The 26,746-nt window shown below is 39.7% G+C and overlaps 2 protein-coding genes across 4 annotated transcripts in view; one reads left to right on the top strand and one right to left on the bottom strand.

The window, feature by feature from the left end:
• Positions 1-17,653: 17,653 nt before the first annotated feature.
• Positions 17,654-19,248, bottom strand: LOC140740990 (regulator of G-protein signaling 9-binding protein). Its single transcript, XM_073070627.1, has one exon. The coding sequence runs from the start codon at positions 18,891-18,893 to the stop codon at positions 18,177-18,179; it is 717 nt and encodes a 238-aa protein (XP_072926728.1). The 5' UTR covers positions 18,894-19,248; the 3' UTR covers positions 17,654-18,176.
• A 170-nt stretch (positions 19,249-19,418) lies between these two features.
• Positions 19,419-26,746, top strand: part of ankrd27 (ankyrin repeat domain 27 (VPS9 domain)) — a 109,438-nt gene continuing 102,110 nt past the window's right edge. For 2 of the 3 annotated variants that reach the window (XM_073070141.1, XM_073070139.1), the window contains exons 1-2: positions 19,419-19,531; positions 24,263-24,394. In XM_073070141.1, the coding sequence (XP_072926242.1) occupies positions 24,293-24,394 (102 nt within the window). In that variant the 5' untranslated portion in view covers positions 19,419-19,531; positions 24,263-24,292. The other variant, XM_073070140.1, reaches the window with a different exon arrangement.

The raw sequence follows: 26,746 nt of genomic DNA, 5'->3' as shown, positions 1-26,746 counted from the left end.
GGCATGCCTTCTTCATGATTGCTTTAGGGTAGATCCTCCAACATGATGACACCCAAGAACTTGAAGCTGCTCCAATCTTTCCACCACTGAACCCACAATGAGCATTGGTATCTGTTCTCCCAACTTCCCCTTCCTGAAGTCCACAATCAATCCTATGGTCTTGTTATGCTGAGTGCAAGGTTGTTGTTACAACACCACTCAATCAGTTGATCAAACTCACTCCTGTACGCCTCCTCATCACCATCTGATGGTTGCGGTTAATGATTCTTGGCACTTCACAACCAGAATAAGCTTTTCTCCTCTCAAAATTGCACAAATATTGAAGAGAGGGAGAGGTGATTGTCACATCAGCCCCCAAACCCTTTCAGCCAGTGAATGCATAAAATGGGTCCATATAATCAAAATGATACTCGCTGCATACACAATGAAGTCAAGCACTTAACAGAACTGAGTGTAGAAGGGGCACCACCAGCAAAAGATAAACCTAAACCTCAGGAGCATAGCTACAACATACAGTAAATAAACATGGTTTGCAGTTACTTACTGCCCAATTTCAGGTCCATCAAGTACAATCATAGTACTCACTTTCCTCCTATCATCCAGCCTCCACTGTGAACACTGACATCCTCAGCTTGGACTGTCACAGGAAACCTCAAGGAACAACTAGCTATTTTCTCACATATCCAACAGATCAATGAGAACTAAAAATGTGCTATTCCTCCTTGTGCATATGTGATGATTCATCATACTATAAGAATAATTCCTGGTGAAGATGCTTTTACATCACCAACTGAGAAAAAGATCCACTTTGCACGGCCAATTTAGTAGAGGAAGCACCAGAGAGAACATCCTCCGGTGAAAAAGCTGGAAAAGAGGCTCAATTTGATAGTCTGAACAAATTAAACAGCTGAGATAGGACTTTCATTCTTTGCAGAGGTGTTGCAGGTCATGAATTACTTTACATAGTACGATATTTGCAGACAATAGACAATTTGCATCTCATGTCAGAGGACAAAACCTTAGTGCAGGGTGTTCTGGAGGATGTTGCCATGAATATGAGATGTAGAGCGAGAGAGACATTAGTGGCTGAAAGTTAAGGCAGATGCAAGTAACATAAAGCACACTTGTGCACTGAGAAGATCACAAAGGAATTTGCGACCATGTCAACAAAGACTAGCAAATTTCTACAGGTGTACTGTGAAGAGCATTATGACTGGTTGCATCATCATCTGGTATGGAGGTGCCATTGCAGAGGATTGGAAAAGGCTGCAGAGATGTAAACTCAGCCAACTCGATCATAGGCATTAGCCTCACCACCATTGAGGACGTCTTCAAAAGGCAATGCCTCAAGAATATGGCATGCAACATTAAAGAGCCTCATGACCCTTTTTCATTACTACCTTTAGAGTGGTGGCACAGGAGCCTGAAGACACACATTCAACATTTTAGGAACAGTTTCTTCCCCCGTACCATCAGCTCTCTGAAAGGTCCATGAACGCTGAACACTACCTTACTATTTTGTTTTCTTTCTGCACTTATTTATTCTTTAGTATCTCTTATTGCAACTTAATTTTTAACATATTTCACTGTATTGCAGCTGTAAAACAAATTTCACAGCATGACAGTGATAATAAACCTAATATTCAAATTGATTTGGAATTATGATGGAAATGGTGTTGCAGTTTAATCTCTAATTACACTGTATATATTGCAATTGCATTAAATTAAATATTAAGTAAATGAATAAGGGAAATAGCATGTTATTTGAATATCATGGTCACATCCCTTCCCACTATTGGTTGTATCAACTGAAGGTGCTGCTTCAACAAAGCAGCATCCAAAGATCCCCACCACCTACACCATGTCATTTCTTCACAACTGCTGCTGCACAGGATATACAGAACCCTGATGTCCCATACCACGAGGCACAAGAACAGATACTTCCCTTCAAGCATTCAGTTCTCGAACCAATGAGCAAAACCTCAGTCATTACAGTCTAGCAACACTATAACCATTTTGATGACTTGGCATTAAAATGGCTGCTCATTTGCTCTTAATGTGTTCATTATAAAAATTATACATAACTTATGTTTAATTTGTTTTTCTTGTGAATGCTGCTTAAACAATGCTACATGCCTGTAGCACTCCAGTTTACAAGTTTTTCATTGCATTTTGTACATGTGGCAATAAACTTGACTTTGATTTATTATCATCGTTGTAATCTGCTTGTATCATCAGGTAAGGTCAAACTGTCATTAACGGAGAAACATTAACTTATGCTGTAAGTCTGAGCAGAGTATAAAGTAGCACTAACAAAGCAACAGGAAAACAGAACACACCAATGGTCAATTCATTATAAAGGTAACATAAATTTCAAAATCTACATTTAAGGTACAATCTTGCCACCAATAATTGTATGTCATCAACCTACCCTGTTCCTCAATTCACAATGTATACATTTTAAACTTCAGTCAGCTATGCTTTTCAAATCCACATTGTTTTACTTTAGTATAGAAAATAGGAAAAGGGAGTCTATGAAGATACAGATGAACGCATGGCTGAGGAACAGGTGCTGGGGCAGGGGTTTGGATTTATGGATCATTGGGATCTCTTCTGAGGAAGGTACAATCTGTACAAAAGGGACAGGTTACACCTGAACGCAAGGAGGACCAATATCCTTGTGGGCGGGTTTGCTATAGCTGTCTGGGAGGGTTTAAATTAATTTGGCTGGGTGATGGGAACCGGAGTGATAGTGCTGAGGATGAGGTTTGTTGGTTTATAACCAGAGACAGTGTGCAGTGAGAAGCAAAGAGGGGCTGATGATAGGACAAACTTGCAGTCAACAGGATAAGTTACAATCAAAAAGAGTAAACACAGGACTGAAGGTGTTCTATTTGAATATATGCAGTACACAGAACAAGGTAGATGAACTTGTAACAGTTACAGAGTGGCATGTCTGACGTTCTGGGGATCACTGAATCATGGCCGAAAGAAGATCATACCTGGGACCTATATGTCCAATGATGTACATTGTATCAACAGGACAGGCAGGTAGGCAGAAGGGGTGGTGTGGCTCTGTTGGTAAAAAATGTAATCAAATCATTAGAAAGAGGTGACATAGGATCCAAAGGCATTGAATCATTGTGGGCAGTGCTAAGGAACTGCAAGGGTAAAAAGACCCTGATGGGAGTTATATACAGACCCCTAAACAGTAGTCAAGATGTAGTCTATAAATTACAATGGGGGATAAAAAATGCATGTCAAAAGGGCAATGTTATGATAGTCATGGGGAATTTCAGTATGCAGGTAGAATGGTAAAATCAGGTTGGTGCTGGATCCAAAGAGGGGGAATTTCTAGAATGTCTATGAGATGGCATTTTAGAGTAGTTCATGATTGGGTGTTTTTCAATGAATCAGAATTGTTTAGGAGCTTAAGGTAAAGGAACCCTTAAGGACAAGTGATCATAATCTGATTGAATTCACCCTGCAATTTGAGAAGCAGCTAAAGTCAGATATATCAGTACCACAGTGGAGTAAAGGGAATTACTCAGGCATGAGAAAGGAGCTGGCCAAAACTGATTGAAAGGAACTCTAGCAAGGATGATGGCAGAACAGCAATGGCTGAAATTTCTGGGAGTAATTCAGAAGGCACAGGATATATCCATCTCAAAGATGAGGAAGTATTCTAAAGATAGGATGACACAACTGTGGCTGACAAGACAAAATCAACAAAATAACCAAAGAGAGGGCATATAATAGAGTAAAATTAGTGGGAAGGTAGAGGATTGGGAAGCTTTTAAAAACCAACCAAGGCAACTAAAAAAGTCATAAAGGAGGAAAAGATGGAATATGAATGTAAGCTAGCCAATAATATTAAAGAGGATACCAACATTTTCTTCAGCTATATAGAGTGTAATAGAGCAGTGAGAGTAGATATCAGACCACTGGAAAATGATGCTGGAGAGGTATAATGGGGGACAAGGAAATGGCAGATGAACTAAATAGGTATTTTGCATCATTTTTCACTGTGGAAGACATGAGCAGTATGTCAGAAAGTCGATAGTGTTGGGGGCAGAAGTATGTTAAGTTGTCATTACTAGGGAGAAGGTTCTTGGGAAACTGAAAGGGCTGAAGAAAGATAGGTCACCTGGACCAGATGGAATACACCCCAGGGTTCTGAAAGAGGTGGCTGAAGAGATTGTGGATGCATGAGTAATGTAATGACCTTTCAAGAATTGATTGATTCTGGCATGGTTCCAGAGGAATGGGAAATTACAAATTTCACTCCACTCTTCAAGAAGGGAGAGAGGCAGAAGAAAGCATGGGCAGAGCATTGGTTGATTGGCAAAGAGTAGAAATAAAAGGAGCCTTTTCTGTTGTGTTCTACAGGGGTCTGCTTTGGGACCACTTTTTTTTAATGTTGTATGTCAATGATTTGGATGACGGAATAGATGTCTTTGTGGCCAAATTTGCGGATGATACCAAGATAGGTGGAGGGGCAGGTAGTTTTGAGGAAGTAGAGAAGTTACAAAATGTCTTAAGAAGATTAGGAGAATGTGCAAAGAAGTGGCAGATGGAATAGCGTTGAGAAGTGTATGGTCTTTGGCAGAAGAAATAAACGAGTAGATTCTTTTCTAAAAGGAGAGAAATTCAAATATCTGAGATGCATGGGGACTTGGGGGTTCTCAAGTAGGATTCCCTAAAGGTAAATATGCAGGTTGAATCAGTGGTGAGGAAAGCAAATGCGATATTGGCAGTCATTTCAAGAGGACTAGAATATAAAAGCAAGGATGTAATGTTAATGTAATGCTGAGCCTCACTGGGAGCATTCTGAGCAGTTTTGGACCCCCATGTAAGAAAGGATGTGCTAACATTGGAAAGGGTTAAAAGAAGTTTTGAGAAAATGATTCCAGGACTGAAAGGCTTGTTATATGAAGACTGCTTGATGGCTCTGGGCCTTTACTCACTGGAATTCAGAAGAATGACAGGTGACCTTATTGAATCCTATCGAATGGTGAAAGGCCTGGATAGAGTGGATAGAAAGGATGTTTCCTATAATGGGGAGCCAGAGACCCAAGAGGACAGCCTCAGAACAGAAAGGGTTTCTTTTAGAATGACGAGGATTTTTTTTTTAGCCAGAGTGAGAAGAATCTGTGGAATTTGTTGCCACAGGCAGCTGCCAAGGCCAAGTCACTTGGTATACTTAAGGCAGAGGTGGATAGTTTCTTGATTAGTCAGGGCATGAAGGAATACGAGAAGAAGGCAGGAGATTGGGGCTGAGAAGGAAAATAGATTAACCATGATAAAATGGCAGAACAAACTCAATGGGCCAAATCGTTCAATTCTGCTCCTATGTCTTATAGTCTTATGTTATAAAGGATATGGATTTCTAAATTGGAAACATTTTCACCTGGACATGAGCTCTCTATTCCTCACCTTTAAACACTACACGTTATTTTACTTCTCCGGTTGAGTTTTTTGCATTTCAAGTCAATGTTTTCTTTTATTACGGCAATATCCTAGGAGACATTCCATAAAAACAGAATTCAGAATTTGAAAACTCATTCTCCACACGAAATAAGACCAATAGAGACTTTCCTCTTTCTCTCAAAAAAAAAATGAACATAACCTCAGTGCGATATGCTTCGTACAGCTTCGGAGAAAAGTAACTTTGAAGTTACCGGGCTTTCTCAGTGCCTCCACCCCTCAGGCCTCGCCACTCTTCTAATGACCCCGCGGACGATAGCACCTGCTGAGCCTCACAAGAGAAAGGTTAACAATAAAGACACACTCTCGTGATAAACACCTCGCACTACTTCTTCATCCAACGACACCCACCTAAAGTATTACTACACCATCTCCTTCTCTTTCGCCTTCTTCTCCCTCTCTCCCGACGCGCACGCGCAGTTTCTTAAAGGCGCCTCGGCCAGATCTAGGGGCCTCCTCCCCGCACGATGCCAGGTAACCAACCCTGCTGTTTAATTCAGTCATGTGCAGTCAAACTATGTTCATATTGATTGGGGAAAAAAAAGGTCATTCACGCCAATCCGACTGCTAGTTCCGTGTCTCTACATACTTGTTGATCGAAGCACTTCTTCTGCCAGGTGCTTCCATGTTTATGATAAAAGATTTCTGTCTCCCACCTCTCTCTCAGAAAACGTTTTTCCGGCTCAAATAGGGGTGTCGGCGAGAAAGTGGCCGACGCGTTAACGATTCAAACGTAAAGATAAGACATTTAAGTTATTGCATCCCTGGTTTCTGGCATGCAATTCTCGTACAATGGTTTTGTTTATTTATCCACATTTTGGAGATGTGAGTGTAGGAGACAAAACCAGCATTTATTTATTGGTCTTTAGTAATTGTTGCAGTTCTTCTGTTAAAGGTACATCGAAGCAGGATAAGTGAAGCAATATGATTGTTATCAAAGCCAACGCGTCGCAGTGAGACCCTAATTTTATTCATGTACCTAACCTTGATGTATGCCACGATGTCCATTAGCCCAATTCCAAACTTTCAAAGTAGACAATCTGAGCTCCATCCTAACAACAGATTACCAAGGGAAGGGGACAAACAATTCAAGGTTTTTTTCACAGACTGGGCCATAACACCATCTGTCAAACCACCTGCCCAACCACCTCAGCAAGCCTGCCCCAATCCTACCTGTGGCCGAATCTGTGTATCTCACCAGCCAGGTAATGACCCACAGAACTTTGGGGTGATATAGATGTTCAGTCAGTAGAACTGCTGTTGCATTAGAGTTCCAGTGGGCTTGCTTCAGTCCTGACCTGCAGTATTGTCTGTGTAGGATTTGCACATTCTTCCTCTGTATACATGGGTTTCCACCAAGGATTATGTTTCTTTTATTCCACATTTCAAAGATGTGCAGATTAGAAGAGATAACAGACTTTCTAAATTGCCCTCAGTGTATGCGGTAGCTGGTTGGATTTACAATGGTGGAGTTGACTGGGATACAGGAGAAAAAGAGAGAATTTATTTTGCTATAAATAGGTGCTTGATGTTAGCATGAACTGGTGGACTGAAGGTTTCTATTTCTGTGTGGTATAACTGATCTACATGGGAAGAAAGTTGTTTTCATCTCAAGGGAATGCCTAGAAGAAATGAAGGTACTCCCAAAGTGCTATTGGGTAGGGAATTCCTGTGTTTGGATCTGGTGATATTGAAAGAATTTTGATATGGTTGCAAGGCACAGCATGATGTGTGATTTGGAGGAAAACACAGTAGGTTTCTACTTTTCCTATATTCCTGCTGTCCTTAGTGATAAGGATCATGGGTTTCAGAAGGTGCTGTAGGAATAACCTAGATAAGTACCTGGAATATGTTTTGTAGATAACATTCATGGCACCCTGGGTAAGCCAGTGGTGAGTGGGATTTCAATTGTGAGCTGCATTATGTCGAGCTGCTTGTGTTTTATTGGAGCAACACTCACCCAGGAAAAAGGATAGTACAATGAATGCCTGTTTATGATAGCTGGAAGTATGAAATTCACTAATTACTACTAAAAATCTGAGATATGAAATCATTTATGTGCAGAAAAGAAAAATAAACACAAAATGCAACAGGAACAAACAAATGTCAACTTTTGAAAGTTGTTATGGAAAATCGCAAATTAGATAGTTTTCTAGGAACACAAACCCTTCCCCCCAAATAAAGTGGGGTGTAGTAAATTCTAATATGCTCCTGGCAGCGCTTTATGGTGAGGGTATGGGATGGGAGTAAATTAGCCTCTGACCTACTTAACTGGTTAAACTGAGATTTTGTGCAGTTTCGGGCATGTGCTGATGAGAAACATTGATCGTGTGGATAGTCGGAGGCTTTTTCCCAGGGCTAAAATGGCTAACGCAAGAGGGCACAGTTTTAAGGTGCTTGGAAGCAGGTACAGAGGAGATGTCAGGGATAAGTTTTTTACGCAGAGAGTGGTGAGTGCATGGAATGGGCTGCCAGTGACGGTGGTGGAGACGGATACAATAGGGTCTTTTAAGAGACTCCTGGATAGGTACATGGAGCTTCGAAATAATAGAGGGCTATGGGTAATCCTAAGTAATTTCTAAATAAGTACATGTTCAGCACAGCATCGTGGGCCGAAGGGCCCGTATTGTGCTGTAGCTTTTCTATGTTCTATGTTTCTATGATACCACTGAAAGTCAAAGACATTAGACCATTGCTGGATGGAGATGGTCATTGCAGTCTCATTAACTCCATATTTGCCCAACCTTGAAAGCCATTAGGTTTTACCGCACTCAGAGACGGGACTGCTTCATTTGCTGGGAATGTGTGTTTGGAATTATCAGCAAACATCTTCTTCTCTGACCTTTCAATAGAAGAAAGATGATTGATGAAGCAGCTGGATGTGCCAAGGACACTGCCAAGGAACTCCAGTGATTTCCTAATCCATGATAATTGACCTCAGATAATGTTTTGCAATGATGCCCACTGATTTTAGTTCTACCAGATTTTAGTCCATTGTTATTTTTATATCAAGGGAAGGAACTATCTCTTCAACTCTGGAATTTAGCTCTTTGTCATGTTTAGATCGAGGTTGGGATCAAGTGATTGATAGCACTCTTGATGAGATTTTTTAAAGATCACAAAAAGAGCTATTGTATCAAGCCTTTTACTTCATTTCAGAATCAGAATCAGATTTATTATCACTGGCATGTGTCGTGATATTTGTTAGCAGCAGCAGTTCAATGCAATACACAATACAGCAGAACAAAATAATAATGTCAATTACAGTACATTTGTAGAAGATAAAGAAGTGAAATACAAAGAAACCTGTTGTGTGACAATATGAGAATGTTCTTTTATAGGAACATTAAAGAGAAACAAAGATGACTTGCAGTGGAGAAACTAGCCCATGTGAAGAACAAATAATGTACTGATACGATTGTCCTCCTTTAAATGCACAAAGTGTTTATCATCTGTTATGCCTGTGTGGCCCTACTGATATATCAAATGCCACTGTTCACTGTCTCTTGAGTATTAAGTACTGCAGGATGAGGATGAGGCATGACTTCCTTAGGAGTATGTGGAGATTCGGCATGACATCTGAAACTTTGAACAAACATCTATAGGTGTGTAATAGAGAGTATATTGACTGGCTACATCATAACATAGCTGCAAACACCAATGCCTTTGAATGGAAAATCCTCCAATAAGTAGTGGATTTGGTCCAGTACATCATGGGTAAAGTCCTCCCAGCCTTTGAGCACATCTACATGAAATACTGTCGTAGGAAAGCAGCATCCGTAATCAGAGATCCCACCATCCAGGCTATGCTCTCTTCTTGCTGTTCTCATTAGGTAGAAGGTACAAGGGCCTCAGGACTCACATCACCAGGTTCAAGTACAGTTACTACCACTCAACCATCAGGCTCTTGAATAGACAGGATAACTACACTTACTTTCAATTTGCCCCTTCATTGAAATGTTACCACAACAAATTATATCACTTTCAAGGAATCTTTATCTCATTATTTCAAAGTCTCACTATTTAATTCTATGTATTTATATTTGCATTTGTCTTCTGCACTCTGGTTGCTCTTTCATTGATCCTGTTATAGTTACTATTCTATAGATTTACTGAGAATGCCAACAAGAAAATGAATCCCCAGGTTGTATATGATGACATCTAGGTACTTTGATAATAAAATTTACTTTGAACTTTGAGTGTAGCCTTCAGTAATTTATGTTGGTATAATATAAAAGTAAAGTCCAAAATGAATGGAGTCAATTTGTATGGTTGAAACTTACTAATGGAATTGTATTAAAATGTTATTTGTTTAATACAACTTGAAAAGATTTCCAGACATTTTGCTGTCTTGTAAGTGGATGTGACAATGGTAAATTGCAACACTTCCACATTTTGTTATTGATCTGTAATTTTTCAATTGCCCACTCTGCAACTTTAATACAAGTGCAATGAATTATCATCTACAAAAACATATTATAAAAATATATGCTAAATTTGTTTAAGGCTAAAGTTTAATTAGCTCCAAAAACTCTAATATGAATATTTTGACATTGATTAATTGCCTTTGTCCTCAGACTTAACAAATAATTTCCACAGATGTTATGTCTACTGCTTGAATGGTATGTTTTGAGAAATGCTTCAAGCAACATCATAACTTTCCAAAATTCAATTTTGGAATCCATTTTCAAAGTGATACCTCAAATTATGTAGAGTTATTAACTATGGTCATAAATTCATAGTTTCACACAGAAAATTATACTATTAATTGTCAGGGTGCTGGAGCAAGGACCCAATCGCAGACCAAGTACTGTGCACACTGTGATATTTATAGAGCAACAAATCCAGAGGGGCAACAAAGTCAGCATCAAAGTTAAGACAGAGATAAAAAAAATCCAGAGAAATCCAAAAATCAGAATCAGGACCAGGCAGTGTCAAAAACCAGAACAATCAAGATAAATAGGTGAAATCAGGGTCAACAAACAAGCAGGGTCAGTACTTGGAAAGACAGAGTTTAGATATGAATGCCATTCAGGCTCAGGAAAACTCACTAGCACAATCTGGCAAAACACAGGACTAAAATACACAGAGCAATAAACCGAGAGGCAGATGATAGGTGGAGCACAATGAGATACAGGTGGCAGCAATACAGGTAATAATGAGAAATAGGTGAGAGGGGAGTAATTAGTGATACAGGGGCCGGAGTAGAGCAGGGACAGGGACAGGGACAGGGGCAGGGGCAGGGGCAGGGGCAGGAGCAGGAGCACATGGCATTACTAAAACAGAATGATGGCTCGGGCGAAACTCACAAAAAGACAGAGTTCAACTGGAGGTACTGACAATTAATGTATATATTTACATGGCAATGATGCAAGTGGTGAAAATCGAAAGCAAATGTTCTGGACATAAATTATAATCTTTACAAATAATTTGGACTGCTTGAGTACATAATTTCATAAGACATTCAGTAATAGAGAGAAAATTAATTACATCTTTATTATACATCATCAATAAGATATTTATGTACAAAACAGATTAGCTTTGAATTGCAACCTAGAATCAAATAAGAGGTAATAAATAACTAAAATGTTTCATAGAATTTAAGTTGTTACAGCTCTTTACACATTCCTATACTTATAATTGGAACAGAAAAATATACGTTCGTGCCATTCAAATTTTATCAATTATATTAGGTCCTGTGACAAAATCAGTCAATTGTAGGTTTAAGGTTTGTTTCTGCAGTGGATGTGATCTACATGGATTTTAGTAAGGCATTTGATAAAGTTCCACACGGTAGGCTTATTCAGAAAGTCAGAAGGCATGGGATCCAGGGAAGTTTGGACAGGTGGATTCAGAATTGGCTTGCCTGCAGAAAGCAGAGGGTTGTGGTGGAGGGAGTACATTCAGATTGGAGGGTTGTGACAAGTGGTGTCCCAGAAGGATCGGTTCTGGGACCCCTACTTTTTGTGATTTTTATTAATGACCTGGATGTGGGGGTAGAAGGGTGGGTTGGCAAGTTTGCAGATGACACAAAGGTTGGTGGTGTTATGGATAGTGTAGAGCAGGGGTGTCAAACTCATTTTAGGTCACGGGCCGGATTGAGCAAAATGCAGCTTCATGCGGGCCGGGTCTGTCGGACGCGTGCGAACGCAGCTTTCGTTGCCTCCGTTTTTTCAGCCTGTTCTCATGTGTCTCAGTCTCTGCTATAACTACAAAGTGTTTCACTTTACAAATTCCGTTTCTTATGAAGAAGACTGCCGAGCAAGACTGCCGAATAAACACTAAAAACCCTGAAAACCTGGTACCTGAATAAACTCAGCATTAGCCATATCATATGCCATAGGCGCTTCGATTACTGGGGCCAGCTTTAATAGTAATTAGATATTATCTCACGGGCCAAAGATAATTCCACCGCGGGCCGGATTTGGCCCGCGGGCCTTGAGTTTGACATATATGGTGTAGAGGATTGTCAAAGATTGCAGAGAGACATTGATAGGATGCAGGAGTGGGCTGAGAAGTAGCAGATGGCGTTCAACCCGGAGAAGTGTGAGGTGGTACACTTTGGAAGGACAAACTCCAAGGCAGAGTACAAAGTAAATGGCAGGATACTTGGTAGTGTGGAGGAGCAGAGGGATCTGGGAGTACATGTCCACAGATCCCTGAAAGTTGCCTCACAGGTAGAGAGGGTAGTTAAGAAAATTTATGGGGTGTTAGCTTTCATAAGTTGAGGGATAGAGTTTAAGAGTTGCAATGTAATGATGCAGCTCTATAAAACTCTGGTTAGGCCACACTTGGAGTACTGTGTCCAGTTCTGGTCGCCTCACTATAGGAAGGATGTGGAAGCACTGGAAAGGGTACAGAGGAGATTTACCGGGATGCTGCCTGGTTTAGAGAGTATGGATTATGATCAGAGATTAAGGGAGCTAGGGCTTTACTCTTTGGAGAGAAGGAGGATGAGAGGAGACATGATAGAGGTGTACAAGATATTAAGAGGAATAGACAGAGTGGACAGCCAGCGCCTCTTCCCCAGGGCACCACTGCTCAATAGAAGAGGACATGGCTTTAAAGTAAGGGTGGGAAGTTCAAGGGGGATATTAGAGGAAGGTTTTTTACTCAGAGAGTGGTTGGTGCGTGGAATGCACTGCCCGAGTCTGTGGTGGAGGCAGATACACTAGTGAAATTTAAGAGACTACTAGACAGGTAAATGGAGGAATTTAAGGTGGGGAGATATATGGGAGGCAAGGTTTAAGGGTCGGCATAACATTGTGGGCCGAAGGGCCTGTACTGTGCTGTACTACTCTATGTTCTTAGTTGTCTTTAATTTTAGACTCTTCAACCCTGGGGTAATGAGAATGCCACTAATTTACTGTCATCAGCAAATCTGCTAAACATGTCATGTAGATTCATATCCAAAATATTTACAGATGAATAACAGATTGTAACACTGACCTCAGGGGCACTTCACATGTTCTCTCTTTCTCAAATGTATGTTCAGCCACATTGTAGATAATAGTTTGTAACTACTCATGCCCATTAATGGTCAGTGTGTTTCTACTGTACCCATAATGAATTGTGATCTTTACAACAAATAAATTGTAACAAATCGAACTTCAATTATAACTCATTTCTTGTGAGTTTGAACTATTTACATTTAATAAATCACTGCAGGTCCCATTAACTATCTTCATAACAATAGAACATAAAATAGTAGCAGTCCACAATGCTGTGCCATTCTTCTACCCTACTTACTCCAAGTCAATATAATCCTTCCCTTCCATAGAGCTCTCCATTTTTCTTTCATCCTTGTACTTAAGAACCTCTTATATGTTCCTAATGTATCTGCCTCTGCCACCAGCCCTGGAAGTGCGTTCTACACATCCACCATTCCCTGTGTAAAAACCTACCTCTTTAATCTTTCTTAAAATTATGCCCTTTTATTTTAACCATTGCCTCCCTGACTGTCCACTCTATTTATGCACCTTATCATGTTCTATACCTGTATCAAATTACCTCTCATCCTCTTTCATTCTAAGGAGAAAAGCCCCAACTCACTCAAACTTTCCGCATAAATCAGGCTGTCTAAAGCAGTTTTTATCATGGTAAATCTCCTTTGCACCCTCTCTGAAGTTACCATATTCTTCCTCTAATGAAGCTACCAGAACTGGACACAACATTCTAGGTGTGGTCTAACCAGAACTTTATGGAGTTGCAACACTACCTCGTGGTCTTGAACACAATTCCTTGACTAATAAGTGCTTTTTAACCATCCAACCAAAGTGTACACAACTTTGAGGGATCTGTGTTTGCAGGCCCCTAGATCCCTTTACACTGCTAAGAATCCTACAATTAACCTTGTACTCTGCTTCACATTCAACCTTACAAAGTGTATCACTTCACACTTGTCTGGACTGAACTCCATCTGCCATTTCTCAGGCCAACTTTTCAATGTCCTGCTGTAACTTACGGCAGCCTTCTATGTTATCCACTATTTCACAAACATTTCTGCAAGATTTGGATTTAGAAACATATTTCCATATTTGGTGTTATAATAATCAAACAATGAACGTTCAAATAAAGACAAAAATGCTAGAAATACTAAACAATGGGAAGTGAAAGAGTTAATGGCTTAGGTCAAAGACCTTTTCTCAGCACCAAAACGAAATGCGAAGAAGTGTCTGCAACCAATTAAGATACAAGGAGGGTGGAGGAGGGATAAGATGCTGCAAAGTTAAAAGCATGGTGCGCGTGGGGATGGACTGTAAACAATATTACTGTCAATGAGTGAAGAGGAGTAGTCTGAGAGCCAGGACATAGGTAAAAGAACATGCACAAAAGAATGTAGGAATTGTGAATTACAGAAGCAGAACATATGACTGGCAGGTGAGCCTGGACATGCCCTTCACTTCCAGAGGAAAACAGGTGGGGGGGGGGGGGGGTTGTTAAATAAGCCGATTCAAAATCACAGTTGAATTCTTATGCAGACATGGAAAGTAGGCTATCTGAAGTAGAATTCAATATTGAGGTTAGAATGCTGCAACGTGCTCAAATGGAAGGTGAAATGCACCTCCACAAGCTTACATAGGATGTCATTGTAACGGAGCGGAAATACAACCAACCAATAGATCAGAGTGGAGAGTAGGATGGAAAATTAAAGAGGCAGGCCCTGAGAAGGTCACCCTTGGCAGACTGAACCCCGCCAGCCGCATTATATGAGTAATTTCCAACTTTGCAGCTACCTCTGGCCCGCTCTGTTTTTCTCCTGCGATCTTTTCTGGCCAGTGATTTAAAATTGTTTCAGACTACGAGGTCTTTATGTGACAGGAACTAATACTTCGTGCTTTGGAATTTATCCAATGTCAGCGTTCCCTCGAAATGCCTATAGATGATATATCTGATAAAGTGATAGGTCACAGACAAAGGAGAGTTTCTTTTATATCCAGTTTCATTGTGCTGTTGTGTAAAATTGGATGTATGAGATGGATGTAAGTGAATAAGTGCGTGTATTACATTAAATATTATATTCATTCATGTAATATGTATATATGTATCGATGTGGGAAGGAGGCTGCAGTTCCTGGAGGTGGTGCACACAACCTTCCGCCCGGACATTGTATAGTGGTCAACTGAAGATCGGAAAATAATTCTGGTTGAGCTGACGGTGCCGTGCTAGGAGGGATGGGAAGAGGCCCACGAGAGAAAGACCTTGAAGTACCAGCCCTTAGTTCAGGAGTGCAAAGACAAGGGATGGCAGGCATAGTTGTTCCCTGTGGAGATCGGCTGCAGAGGTATTCCCAGCCAAATCAGCATGGCGGTTGTTGTCAGCTCTGGGCCTGGACAAAAGGAGCAAAAACAAGCAGCTCGTAGGATGGGCGAAGAGGCAGAACGAGCCTCTTGTTGGATTTGGAGTAGGCCGAGAGGAGGGAAGCTGGAAGCCAGGAGCAGATGGGCAGTGATTTGGCCACCAGTGCTGGCCCAACGACTGGAGAGTGTCGTGGTTAAGGGTCGAAACACTCTGTGAAGGTTGGGAACCACCTGATGACATCTGCTCCTGGCTGAAGGCTACGGTTACCTCATAAGATATCTGGACAATGCACCTTAACAGATGTATGTAACAAGCAAAAATATAGGATTTAGTTATACACTTGATGGCGTGGTTGACTTTAGCCAAATACTCGTCTTAAATCTGAATATTTGAATTCGCGAAATCGAATTCAGTTCAAATACAGTACGTAACTTAAATGTACAGGAAACTAATGCTGATGTTTTAATTCCTCCATAAGATTCTTGGCATCATTGAAGCCAAATCATAATTTGTAATTTAAATTGCAATATTAAACACTTTACGTAGAATTATGAAATGTTCTATGAATGAAAAGAAGTTCTGAATCATTCGAAGCTCATTTATTTCGAGAATTAATTTACCGGTACTCCAAATGCTAGCGGCGCAGAATTTATTCGATCGTCACTGTTGTGTTTTGCATATGCAGGACAACAGCATTCGAAGTTGATGGGAATCTTAATTTAGAGGTAATGTACTTATCTAAATTATTCACAGTCACGCCAATCGCAAATATTAGCCAATTAGAACACTATTTGTAGATTATACCAAAACGCTACTGCTCCAGAATCACACTTGGCATGGGATTGACGTTCATAACCCCATGCAAAACAAGTATCCTAGCATCTTAAAAAAACGAAACGGTGGGAATTCCACGCAACGGTATAAGCAATGGATATTATCCACATGGTCCTGAATTGGAAACACCGTATTAGTTTTTAATCGTATTGAGGGCCTTTTGTGAGGCTTAATCTGAGGTTTTGGCTGGAGTTGCTTTTGACGTAATGAATTTTGATCTGCGGCTGTTAAAGCTGCTCAGCTGTATTAATAGACGGGGATGTGTGAAATGTTTTTGACATAAACTTGCATTATTTTAGGCTTTTATTTTGGGAAAAGGGTCCAAAATACTTTTAAAATTTCAACTAGAAACAATTGACAGCTTAGAAACTACCAGAGGAAGAGAAAATGGCAGAATGGGGGGAGGAGGCCGAAATCTCTGGAGAGATTTTGTGTAGCGACCGATGATGGAAGGCATTTCAAAGACCAAAGTCAGCAGTAGGGATCAAAGTAACGGAAACATAACTGATTGTTTTCAATTCACATGTAAAATTCTTTGGGTGATGCCTTTAAAATAAGCACTTAGATTAAGAAAAAGAATGGTGCAGAGATACCATGAAGGTTCAGTGTTAACGAAGTAATTTCAATTGTTTCTCTGGTTATGATTGGCTAGACAGAGGTGAAAACAAGGCAATAGATGATAACACAGTTGGACATGTGGCACTGGCAGTTATCTGACAGTGTTTGAAATTGAATATAGTTTGGTTACTAATTATCTGTAACTAGAAATGCTTCAGCGGTAGAACAAAGATATAGGGAATTGTATGAAAGCACATAGTCAACACAAGTGGAAGTTGGCGGAAGATAGCAAGCATAACGTGTCAAGGATTTTAACGAAACTCAGTTTGTGAACCATTCACACTGTCAATGGTGTCTAGGTAGGTTGTGGTACAGAGAATAGGATTAAACTGAAGTCTCATCTCACTGATAAAATTATTTTATGTGGTTGTATGTAGGAAGATGTAAAATATGTATTCAATATTAGAGAGGCTTAGGGACTAGAAGTTGTACTTCATTTAAAATAAAAGAAACAACATATAGGAAATAATATTGAATAGCTCACAGACAATTTTATTCTTGCAAATTAAATGTGCTATTGTATTTGTCTTCAGATCTTTTAAAGAGAATGTTCAAACCTAGAAGCGATCTGTTGCTCCTAAATTAATATTTATCTAGATAACCACTATATTTCCCATTCACGGGGGTTTAAATATGTTTATGGCGTAACCAACGGTTACGTTCCATGAGTCTCTTCCCATTCTCACTTTATTGACGGGTTCCTTTTGGTTTGTGCTTACGTGATCACATAAAATGTTAATTTTATCCCAACCGCTCTCTAACAGTTAGCTTTCCATTCCATGGTTATTTTTCTTCCCAATTTTCCATGATGAATCAGCGGACAATGCTGGTCTCCTCAATGTTCCTCAATGGAAATCTCATATAAACTTCACTTTAAAAAAAGTTTGTACATTGAAAAATCTACAAAATACCCTGCTTGTTGAAAACATCTTTAAGGAAAAATACGTTACTTTTGCCAAACAATTATGAGTTATGTCTTTGACTACAAGTCGAGACAGTTTCTGATCTATTAGCTACAGCAAGTGAAGTTCGTTTTTAAATTCTTAGCGCTACCATATACACATAGAACAAATCACGCCAAGTGACCAGGACCAAAGACATTTTGCAATCACTGAGCTGAAGGGAACGAATTTTTAACCTGTCGTAAGTGGCTATTTTATCAAAATAAATATTTATTATAACAACACTCGACTCTAAGGGTAGGTACAATGAAACGTACCGTTTGCTACTGAATGTTAATAACATTAAGTATTGCCACAATTCATGTTAGATGATATACACGAACATTTACGTTATGCTATTCTCTGTAGCATTAACAGCAGCGAAGTACACACTTTTTGTAACACTATTTCTCCCACAGGCAAATCGTACCTCACACGGTCAAAAGAGTCCAAATTAAGTTCCTCCTACACAAAATGGAAATGAACACAGTAATGTTAAGCAAATTTTACAATACAAACAGCTAGAACAATGGCAATGATTAATACAGCACTGAACATCGCTCCGGCAAAGACCTTACTGGTGTCGCATAGTTTATCGCCATCTCCGCTCACGGACATGGCAGCTAGTGATGATACACCAGCACTAGCGGTTGATTTCAGTTCAGAACCGGGGCCTTGCTTTGCTTCCACTGTCCACTGAAGGACGTTCACTTTCATCTCCATTTCGTGTATCATTTCCCCGACTTCATAGATCTCTTGCTCCAAATCGTTTAGATCGACAGTGTCTATGTTGTTTCCCTCTTCGTAGTTCATGTTCTGAATATTCATAGCACGGGCGGCTACAGCAGATGTCCCGCCAATCATCCCCGTTTGAATCAGATGTTTTGTGGGAACATTCAGTGGAAATTCTTGACCCAGTTCCAAAGCCCTTCTCATGTCGACTTCTAAGACTTCCATACACGTCGAAAACAGCACCCAGAGCCGTTCGAATTCAGCCCGATCATTTTTGCTTATAGTTTTGTCCTTTAAAATAGTTATTAGCTTGTTTCTGTTAGCAACTGCAAGCACCTGTGCTTTTCGTCTGGTTTTCTTTAATTCTTCTCGTAAATTTTGCGAATCGGATGTCCCACCGGCACAGATAACCAAATGCCGATAGCAAGCTGACACTTTGTTTAGGGCATCCAAAAGTGTTTTACATTCATCGTTCACCATTTTAATACCCAGCCACGGTCCTTTCCGATTCGTTTATAATATCTCTACAAAATATATTAGTGCGATGCTTTGATAATAGTTCTAAAATACGCATTCGAACTCAAACTGCGTAATTATCCTAGATCCAATAATCTTACCACCGTTAGCCATTTATCCAATTGCATATCGGGTTAATCGTGATTTTTCTTGCCTTTTGACTATTTTACGTCAGCTTTCTAAGTTATCGTAGCATGCAAGATTCATTACAATATCTTGATTTCAGATAAATAGCTGCGTATAATGACAACAGAAACAATGAGCCGCAATTCCTGCATGAACCAATACATAGCTTCGTCGGCTTCAATCGTCACTAAATACCAACACCGTATCATGTGCTCTCTAAACCAGGAAGTGAAACCTGTCGCCGAATGTTTCTATTCACTGTAGCTGGTAGTCAGAGTGCTGTCTCACGGGGGCGCCAGTTGGTTGAGGGGCCATTGGGGGAGATTGCAATTTTTTTCTCCACGTCGACACTTGACTGGTTAATAGGACTGTCAGTCACAAGGCTAGCAACATTGTTTCCGCTGTCAAGAAAACGAAACAGTGCTGGAAAGTTAAACCCGAAGTGACGGTGAAATGATTCAGTGTACTACTATTTGGTAAGTGCTGTGTCGGAATTTGAAGCGGAACATCAAGGAGAGGCTCTGTGTTTGTGTGTGTGGGGGGGTTCAAGTGATGGCCAGGATTTTCTGGCGGGCCTGGCTACGTTCAATGAACACACTGAAGATAGCGGCATCACCAGCTAGGTATGGTTATATTGTTTTAATATTTAAATACGAAAACATAATTTTATGTCAGATAATGTTTCAGGGAAATCTAGATTTCGGTTAGACGTATCTGACGTGTTTTAAACTGGATGTATGAGGAAGTGTAGTGTTGCAACGCTCGTTAAGGAAACGAATAGGCCCACAGTTGTACTTAATTGCTAATATTATTAACAAACTATATTGACCGTCGAGTCGCAATTAACCACAATAGTTTTGCGAGCTGTTTCTAGAAAAGAGATCATATGATGTCAGAAGAAGCTGACTGTGGGAATCAGAACATGCGTAGACGTCATGTTGGTATTGTTACAGAAAATGATACAGCTAAAGAATATATCACTGAATTTTCTCTCAGTGAACAGTTGTTTTTGGGACGTCAATCTTTACTATTATCTAAATCAAGAGCTTGGTTCCTGAACCCCACCAGACATTTAAGCACTTAATCTTGATAAAGACGGGGGCAGTACTGCACCATTTGGGGGTGCTTTTAAATAAACTTCAAATGAACACCTTTTCTGTTCTCATCGGTAGATTTGAAAGATCCTGTTTGGGGATGGGCAGGATTTTGCTTGATATTTATCACTAATTGAATATCAATATTGTGGGATCTTGTGATATGTGTATATGCAGTCATGTTTTCCGATAGAACATCTAATTACTTCTCAAAAGTGCTTCATTGGTTGCAAAGTGCGTGGAGATCTCCTGGTCATGAAAGGTGCTATGCAAAATGTGTTATAAAAAGAGAAATTTATTCTTTGTGTTAGCATTTTCTGACATTCGCATATCTCTTGCAGTAATGTATTAGTCTAATTGGATTCGTAAAAAAATATCTTATCCTTAAGTATTAAGAACATAGCTAGAAAACTAATCACAAACAAGAGAAAATCTGCAGATGCTGGAAATCTAAGCAATATACACAAAAATGCTGGAGGAACTCAGGCCTGGCCTGCTGACTTCCTCCAGCATTTTGTGCGTGTTGTCTAGACATCTAAGTTGTTTTATACCACTGCTTGGTTCTCTTATACCTAACAGATTAAGGGAGAGATTGGAAGAATATCTGTGCTTCAAACAGGGATTCACTGGGCAAGTTGAGCCATGTTCTAGTTCACACGTGGGACCTTACTGTGTCAGGGCTGAACGTCCTTGTGTAGCTTCCTAATTTATCCCTTTGGAATGGCTTTTGTAAAATCAGTACCAATTGTTATTGTCCAAAGCTCAACAATTAAGAACTACTTGAATTCAGTCCATGAAGGTGACCCTAAGATTCCCATTACCTGTCACTTAAATTCAGTATCTCCTCATCTTGTTTTCTGAATGATGCAGAATGAAGATGCTACACTCCATAGCTTCTCCGATTTCTTTAACTTATTATCTACTAGGCTGCTTTCCCAACCCTCCTCCTCCCATCCCCTAGAAGTAGAGCTTGATAATGTTCCCATTGTACCAATACAGCCTATTTATAAAATGTACATTAGAAGCATTTTTGGTTACAGTTTGTTCATGATGCACACAATACGATAACAATGCCTACAATTGCAGTACAGAAATGAAGTTTTTCAAATTAACCAAATGTTGTACTTTACATATTACAACACACACAAAATGCCGGTAGAACACAGCAGGCCAGGCAGCATCCACAGGGAGAAGCGATGTTGACGTTTCGGCCCGAGACCCTTCGTCAGGACTAACCAAAAGGAAAGATAGTAAGAGATTTGAAAGTAGAGGGGGGAGGGGGAAATGCGAAATGATAGACCGGAGGGGGTGGGATGAAGCTAAGAGCTGGAAAGGTGATTGGCGAAAGTGATACAGAGCTGGAGAAGGGAAAGGATCATGGGACAGGAGGCCTCAGGAGAAAGAAAAGAGGGGGGGGGGAGCACCAGAGGGAGATGGAGAACAGGCAAACAACTAAATATGTCAAGGATGGGGTAAGAAGGGGAGGAGGGGAAAACTCTGAACATCCTCTACATAGCACCATCCAGAGACAGAGAAGCAGTTTCAGCGACAGGTTACTATCGATGCAATGCTCCTCAGACAGGATGAAGAGGTCAATACTCCCCAATGCCATTAGGCTTTACAATTCAACCGCCAGGACTTAAGAACTTTTTAAAAGCTATTATTAATGCTTTTTGAGATAGTGATTTAGATGCATATCATATTTTTTACTGAGTTAAGTATTGTATGTAATTAGTTTTGCTACAACAAGTGTATGGGACATTGGAAAAAAGTTGAATTTCCCCATGGGGATGAATAAAATATCTATCTATCTATCTATCTATCTAACGGAAGTTAGAGAAGTCAATGTTCATGCCATCAGGTTGGAGGCTACCCAGCCAGTATATAAGGTGTTGTTCCTCCAACCTGAATTTGGATTCATTTTGACAATAGAAGAGGTCATGGATAGACATATCAGAATGGGAATGGGACGTGGAATTAAAATGTGTGGCCACTGGGAGATCCTGCTTTTTCTGGCGGACCAAGTGTAGGTGTTCCACGAAACAGTCTCCCAGTCTGCGTCGGGTCTCGCCAATATATAAAAGGCCACACCGGGAGCACCGGGAGCACCGAATGCAGTATACCACACCAGCCAACTCACAGGTGAAGTGTCGCCTCACCTGGAAGGACTGTCTGGGGCCCTGAATGGTGGTGAGGGAGGAAGTGTAAGGGCAGGTGTAGCACTTGTTCCGTTTACAAGGATAAGTGCCAGGAGGGAGAGCGGTGGGAAGGGATGGAGGGGACGAGTGGACAAGGGAGTCGCGTAGGGACCGATCCCTGCGAAAAGCAGAAAGGGGGGGAGGGAAAAATGTGTTTGGTAGTGGGATCCCATTACATATTAATTGTGTTTGTGATGTGCTACTATGTAAGCATGATTCTTTTTAACCAGCTATCCACCCACTTACTTGCCTTTTCACCTGTAGTGTTTGTTATAACAGTGTGACATTCTGTTTTCGGGAAATTAATTAATTCAAGCTAGAAGTGACTAATTTTTCAACACCATGTTTTCTTTCGTTTAGTGGCAAAAATTAGAAATGTCATTAAGAATTTAGATGTCCATATGATTATTCAAAGGTTTTTCATTATATTGAATGCAACAAGCTAGAGCATTTGGATAAACAGCTGAGAGCGGTATGTTTATTGAGATTTTTCAGTGTGATCTGTTTAGAAACCTTTTAAAGTTTTCCTGTTTTGTTTTTGTTTTGACTGTAATTTTGTAATCTTCTTCCTGAATCATTTTAGGACACAGTGTTTTAGCATATGTATTTAAGAATCCTTTGTTAGTTTATTTATGATGCTCAGAAGAGAATGGCAGTTACTCCAGTCATAATCTAAAAATTAATTTTTCAGATCAGCTATCCTTATCATATTTATAAAATGCTCACACTGTTCATTTCCCTGTTGACTGCATCAATCCACCTCCTTGTTATGATGCAGAAGGTAGCCATTAACCTCATCAAGTTTATGCCAGCTCCCAGCACAGTAATTTCCATGAATCCAATTCCCTCCTCATGTCTCTGTAGCCCTGCAAATAATTCTTCCTGAGATTTCTAAAAACTTCTCTTTGATTATTTTAACCTGTAATAAACAAGAAGTCAGTTAACTTACCAGTACTTCTTTAGGATGTTGGAGGAAACCAAAGCACCTAACAGAAACCCATTTGTTCACTGAAAGAATGTGAAAGCCACACAGACAGCATCCAAGGTTTGGATCGAACCTGTGACCCTAGCATTAGTTAGTTAAGCAAATCACTGGGGCATGGGCTGCTAACAGCAGCTCACCAGAGTACTTTGCCCTGGGTCAGCCTTTCGAGTTGTCTGCAGGTGTAGTCCAATTTCTTGGTGTCAGCTTCAAGGTCGCGTTGCTAGGTGTCCTACGGCCACTTTTCCTGGATGATAGAAAGTTGATCGGCTCTGCAGCTTCCATGGGCTTGCTGCTTTCACCACATAACATCATGCGTCTGCAAGGTGAAGGTTCTTCCTCTCCCAGGGATGAGGTCTTTGGAACTTCTGTTGGCATTTCTGTAGCTCTGGGTTTTTAACAGGATAGTGTTGCTAGCCTCATGTCCTTTCACTTTCAGGCTTGGGATTGTTCATAGGGGAGCTTGGGTCCCTGGAGCTGTGAGATCACTGGTATTATTTCCAAAGTAAATTATTGCAGTATTAAAATTTGTGATTTCTGACTATTAAATGCCCCTTAAATTCAGTATTATTTGTTTCTAGGTTTGTTATTCAAGGGAATGTAGAATTGGTGTTAAGATGACAGGGAATCGAGCAGTAAAATATTTTTTATGCTGAATGTATGAAAGTAAAAGTAGAAACTAGTCATAAAACCTATTGCATTCATTATTGTTCCTTGTGTAGATACACTTGATCTGTTGGGCATACCTTGTGGGACTTGAACTCTTCCTTGATTTCTTTTTTAGTGCTGCTATTACAGGTGTTACCTAATTAAACTCCCTTAATATTTTGCCATTTTTCTATAGTCTCTTTTTTTCTGTTGTTATAATGCTACAAAATGTTGTATTGATATTGCACCTTGTAAATAAATTGTAACTTTTCATTTCTTGCACAGTTGAAATTTAGTGCACAGTGTTTGGTGTCCATGGCTATGTATGATGAAGATATTTCGAGAAACCCTTTCTATTTAGCCCTTCAGAAGCAGAAACCTGATGCCGCCAACCGTGTAGCAGAATTACATGGAATTGTGAGTAATCTATTGCATTCATGTAACAAAGTCTGAAGAGACTTGCCTACACAAAGGAAGATTTTCTAGTTAGGAATGGAATCATTTCAGTTTTTCCCCTGATATTAAAGTCAGCATTTGGAGGTCAAACATATCTCTTCTCTTCATGTTTTATCCTGTATTGTGTTCCATGGCCTTCAGCATCAATGAATTTCCAACTTCTTTTTGGTATTTTTGCCCTAAATCTCTCATTTAATATCAGTTGTTGTTACTGTTTTCATTTTATTTAAACTTGGTTTCACTTTTAGTGAATACAAGTTTTCTAGATTCTAAATTTCTTTACCTCCCTGCTCAGCTGCCACAATGGGTAGGAAAGGGTCATAGGAGATTTAGAGTTTAGCCATATGCTAATGTATTTATGGCAGTAGGATTTAGGTCAGATAAGGTGACAGCAGAGTTCAACATATTTAACTCAGTGCAACTTCCCTGATCATTCTCTGATCCATTCTGTCATTTTGGCTAGGTAATAGCCAAGAGAAGAAGTGGAATATTTTACTGAGGTTCTGATACTAAATCTGATACAAGGTCTGCATTTCCCAGCTTTGCAGAGATCTGTGTCCATGGCCATGCTCCTCTCTACTCTCCCTCCATATATATTGGAACCTTTGATTCTGTCAGTATGAGCTTAATTTTTATGCATTTGCAGAGAAATGAGCAAATAAATAAAAAGATCAGGGGAAAGTCAATGTACCCATGAAATTGGAATTGTAATTTTGTTATAACCTAAGCTCTCTTACCTCTAAAAATAGGTGGACTCTACTGTGGAAAGCAAAAATAGTTGTGAACTGTGTTGCCAATTTAGGAGAAATATTACATAGTTTTTTTTAGAGTATCAAGCAACCACTACCAACTGGAGAGAGTTTAAGACTGCTGATAGTTATTCTTAAACTCAACAAACAAGAAGTATGTTCACTATTCCTGGAATTCTTTAAGGAACTTTAAGTTCCTTCTGATGATGCAATTATGGTCTTGCCCAGTTACCTCAGCAAATTGTTCCAAAAAGCAAAAAAAATCATTCTCTGCTTGCGCATTTTGAAAGCACGAGGTCCACTGTATAAAGAACTTGTATGATTAGGCTGAACCAATCCTTAATATTTTAATGTAATTCTGTTATGCTTATTTCTCTAAGCTAAAAATAATAGTTAAAATCTATCTTTTTAATGCTATAAACTGGGGTTTGATTCTGATCTCGGTTGCTGTCTGAAAAGATTTTGCACATTTTCCATGTGACCATGAGTGTTTTCCCTGGGTGCTTTGAGTTTTTCCACATATCTTGAAGACGTGCTGGTTAATTAGCTACTGTAAATAACCCCTAGTGTAGTTGATTGTAGGAGAATTGGAACGGTGTTAATGAGCATGTGAGAGAGAATAGGTCATGGGAATTATGCTGGGAGAAATGAAATTGATGGAGTTGCTCTGAAAGCTGTGATAGACTTGAAATGCAAAATGTCCATTTATGTTATAAAGAAATCTGAAAAATATAAGATCTATCGTCATCATCATGTTTATTTGTATCAAAAGCTTGACCTTTTCATCATGTGCAACATTAATTATAAAAAGTGAATTACACAGAAGAGTCATGTATTAAATGTGTATCGTGAGCTTATAGCTAAGAAGCAATATTAGTTGTGAATGGCTTCAAGAAAGAGATTGACCAGAGTATTTACTTAAATAAAGGTTAGTGAAGATCCTTACTGAAAGTAGACAATTCAAATGTTGCAATTACAAATGATCTGATAGCATTCATTTCTGAGTTGTTCTGTGCAGCATCTTGAATTTAATACCTAGCAGAATTCATATAAGTAACAATGAAAGTCATAACATAAATCAGAAAAAAACTGTTCTTTAGAATTAAGTAATAATAATATACAGGCCACAATGTGAGCAGCAGAATAATTAAAAAGTACAAACTTAATTGGAGCCTTCTGGTGAATGGCTAGATCTGTAGATAAATTCTGTGTTGGAAACACAGCTTCCTACGACATATTATTTCCAAGAATACATGGACAGCCCTTTCTACAGCACAACAGATAGAAAAATAACAGGCTAAATATAGCTGGATTCAGCTGGACCCTGTCTGTTTACATTGGCCTGGATTGGATATGAGTACTTCCTGCTCCCTCCCCTCTCCCTTCCCCTTTTCCCAGCTGTGATTCTCCTCTCCCTGTCTCATTCCTACTCTCAGTCTACAGTAGAGGCCCATATCAGAATCAGGTTTATCATCACTCACATCTGTCATGAAACTTGTTGTTTTTGGGCAGCAATAAGTTCAATACATAAAATTACTACAGTACTGTGCAAAAGCTTTAGGCA

Source organism: Hemitrygon akajei, chromosome 17 (genome assembly GCF_048418815.1).
Source record: "Hemitrygon akajei chromosome 17, sHemAka1.3, whole genome shotgun sequence".
Classification (NCBI taxonomy): domain Eukaryota; kingdom Metazoa; phylum Chordata; class Chondrichthyes; order Myliobatiformes; family Dasyatidae; genus Hemitrygon; species Hemitrygon akajei.
The sequence above is the reverse complement of the archived record's forward strand: the minus strand, read 5'-3'. Positions and strand labels throughout refer to the sequence as shown.

Excerpts from the sequence above, each read along its gene's own strand:
- LOC140740990 (XM_073070627.1), bottom strand. The coding sequence starts at position 18,893 with ATGGTGAACGATGAATGTAAAACACTTTTGGATGCCCTAAACAAAGTG.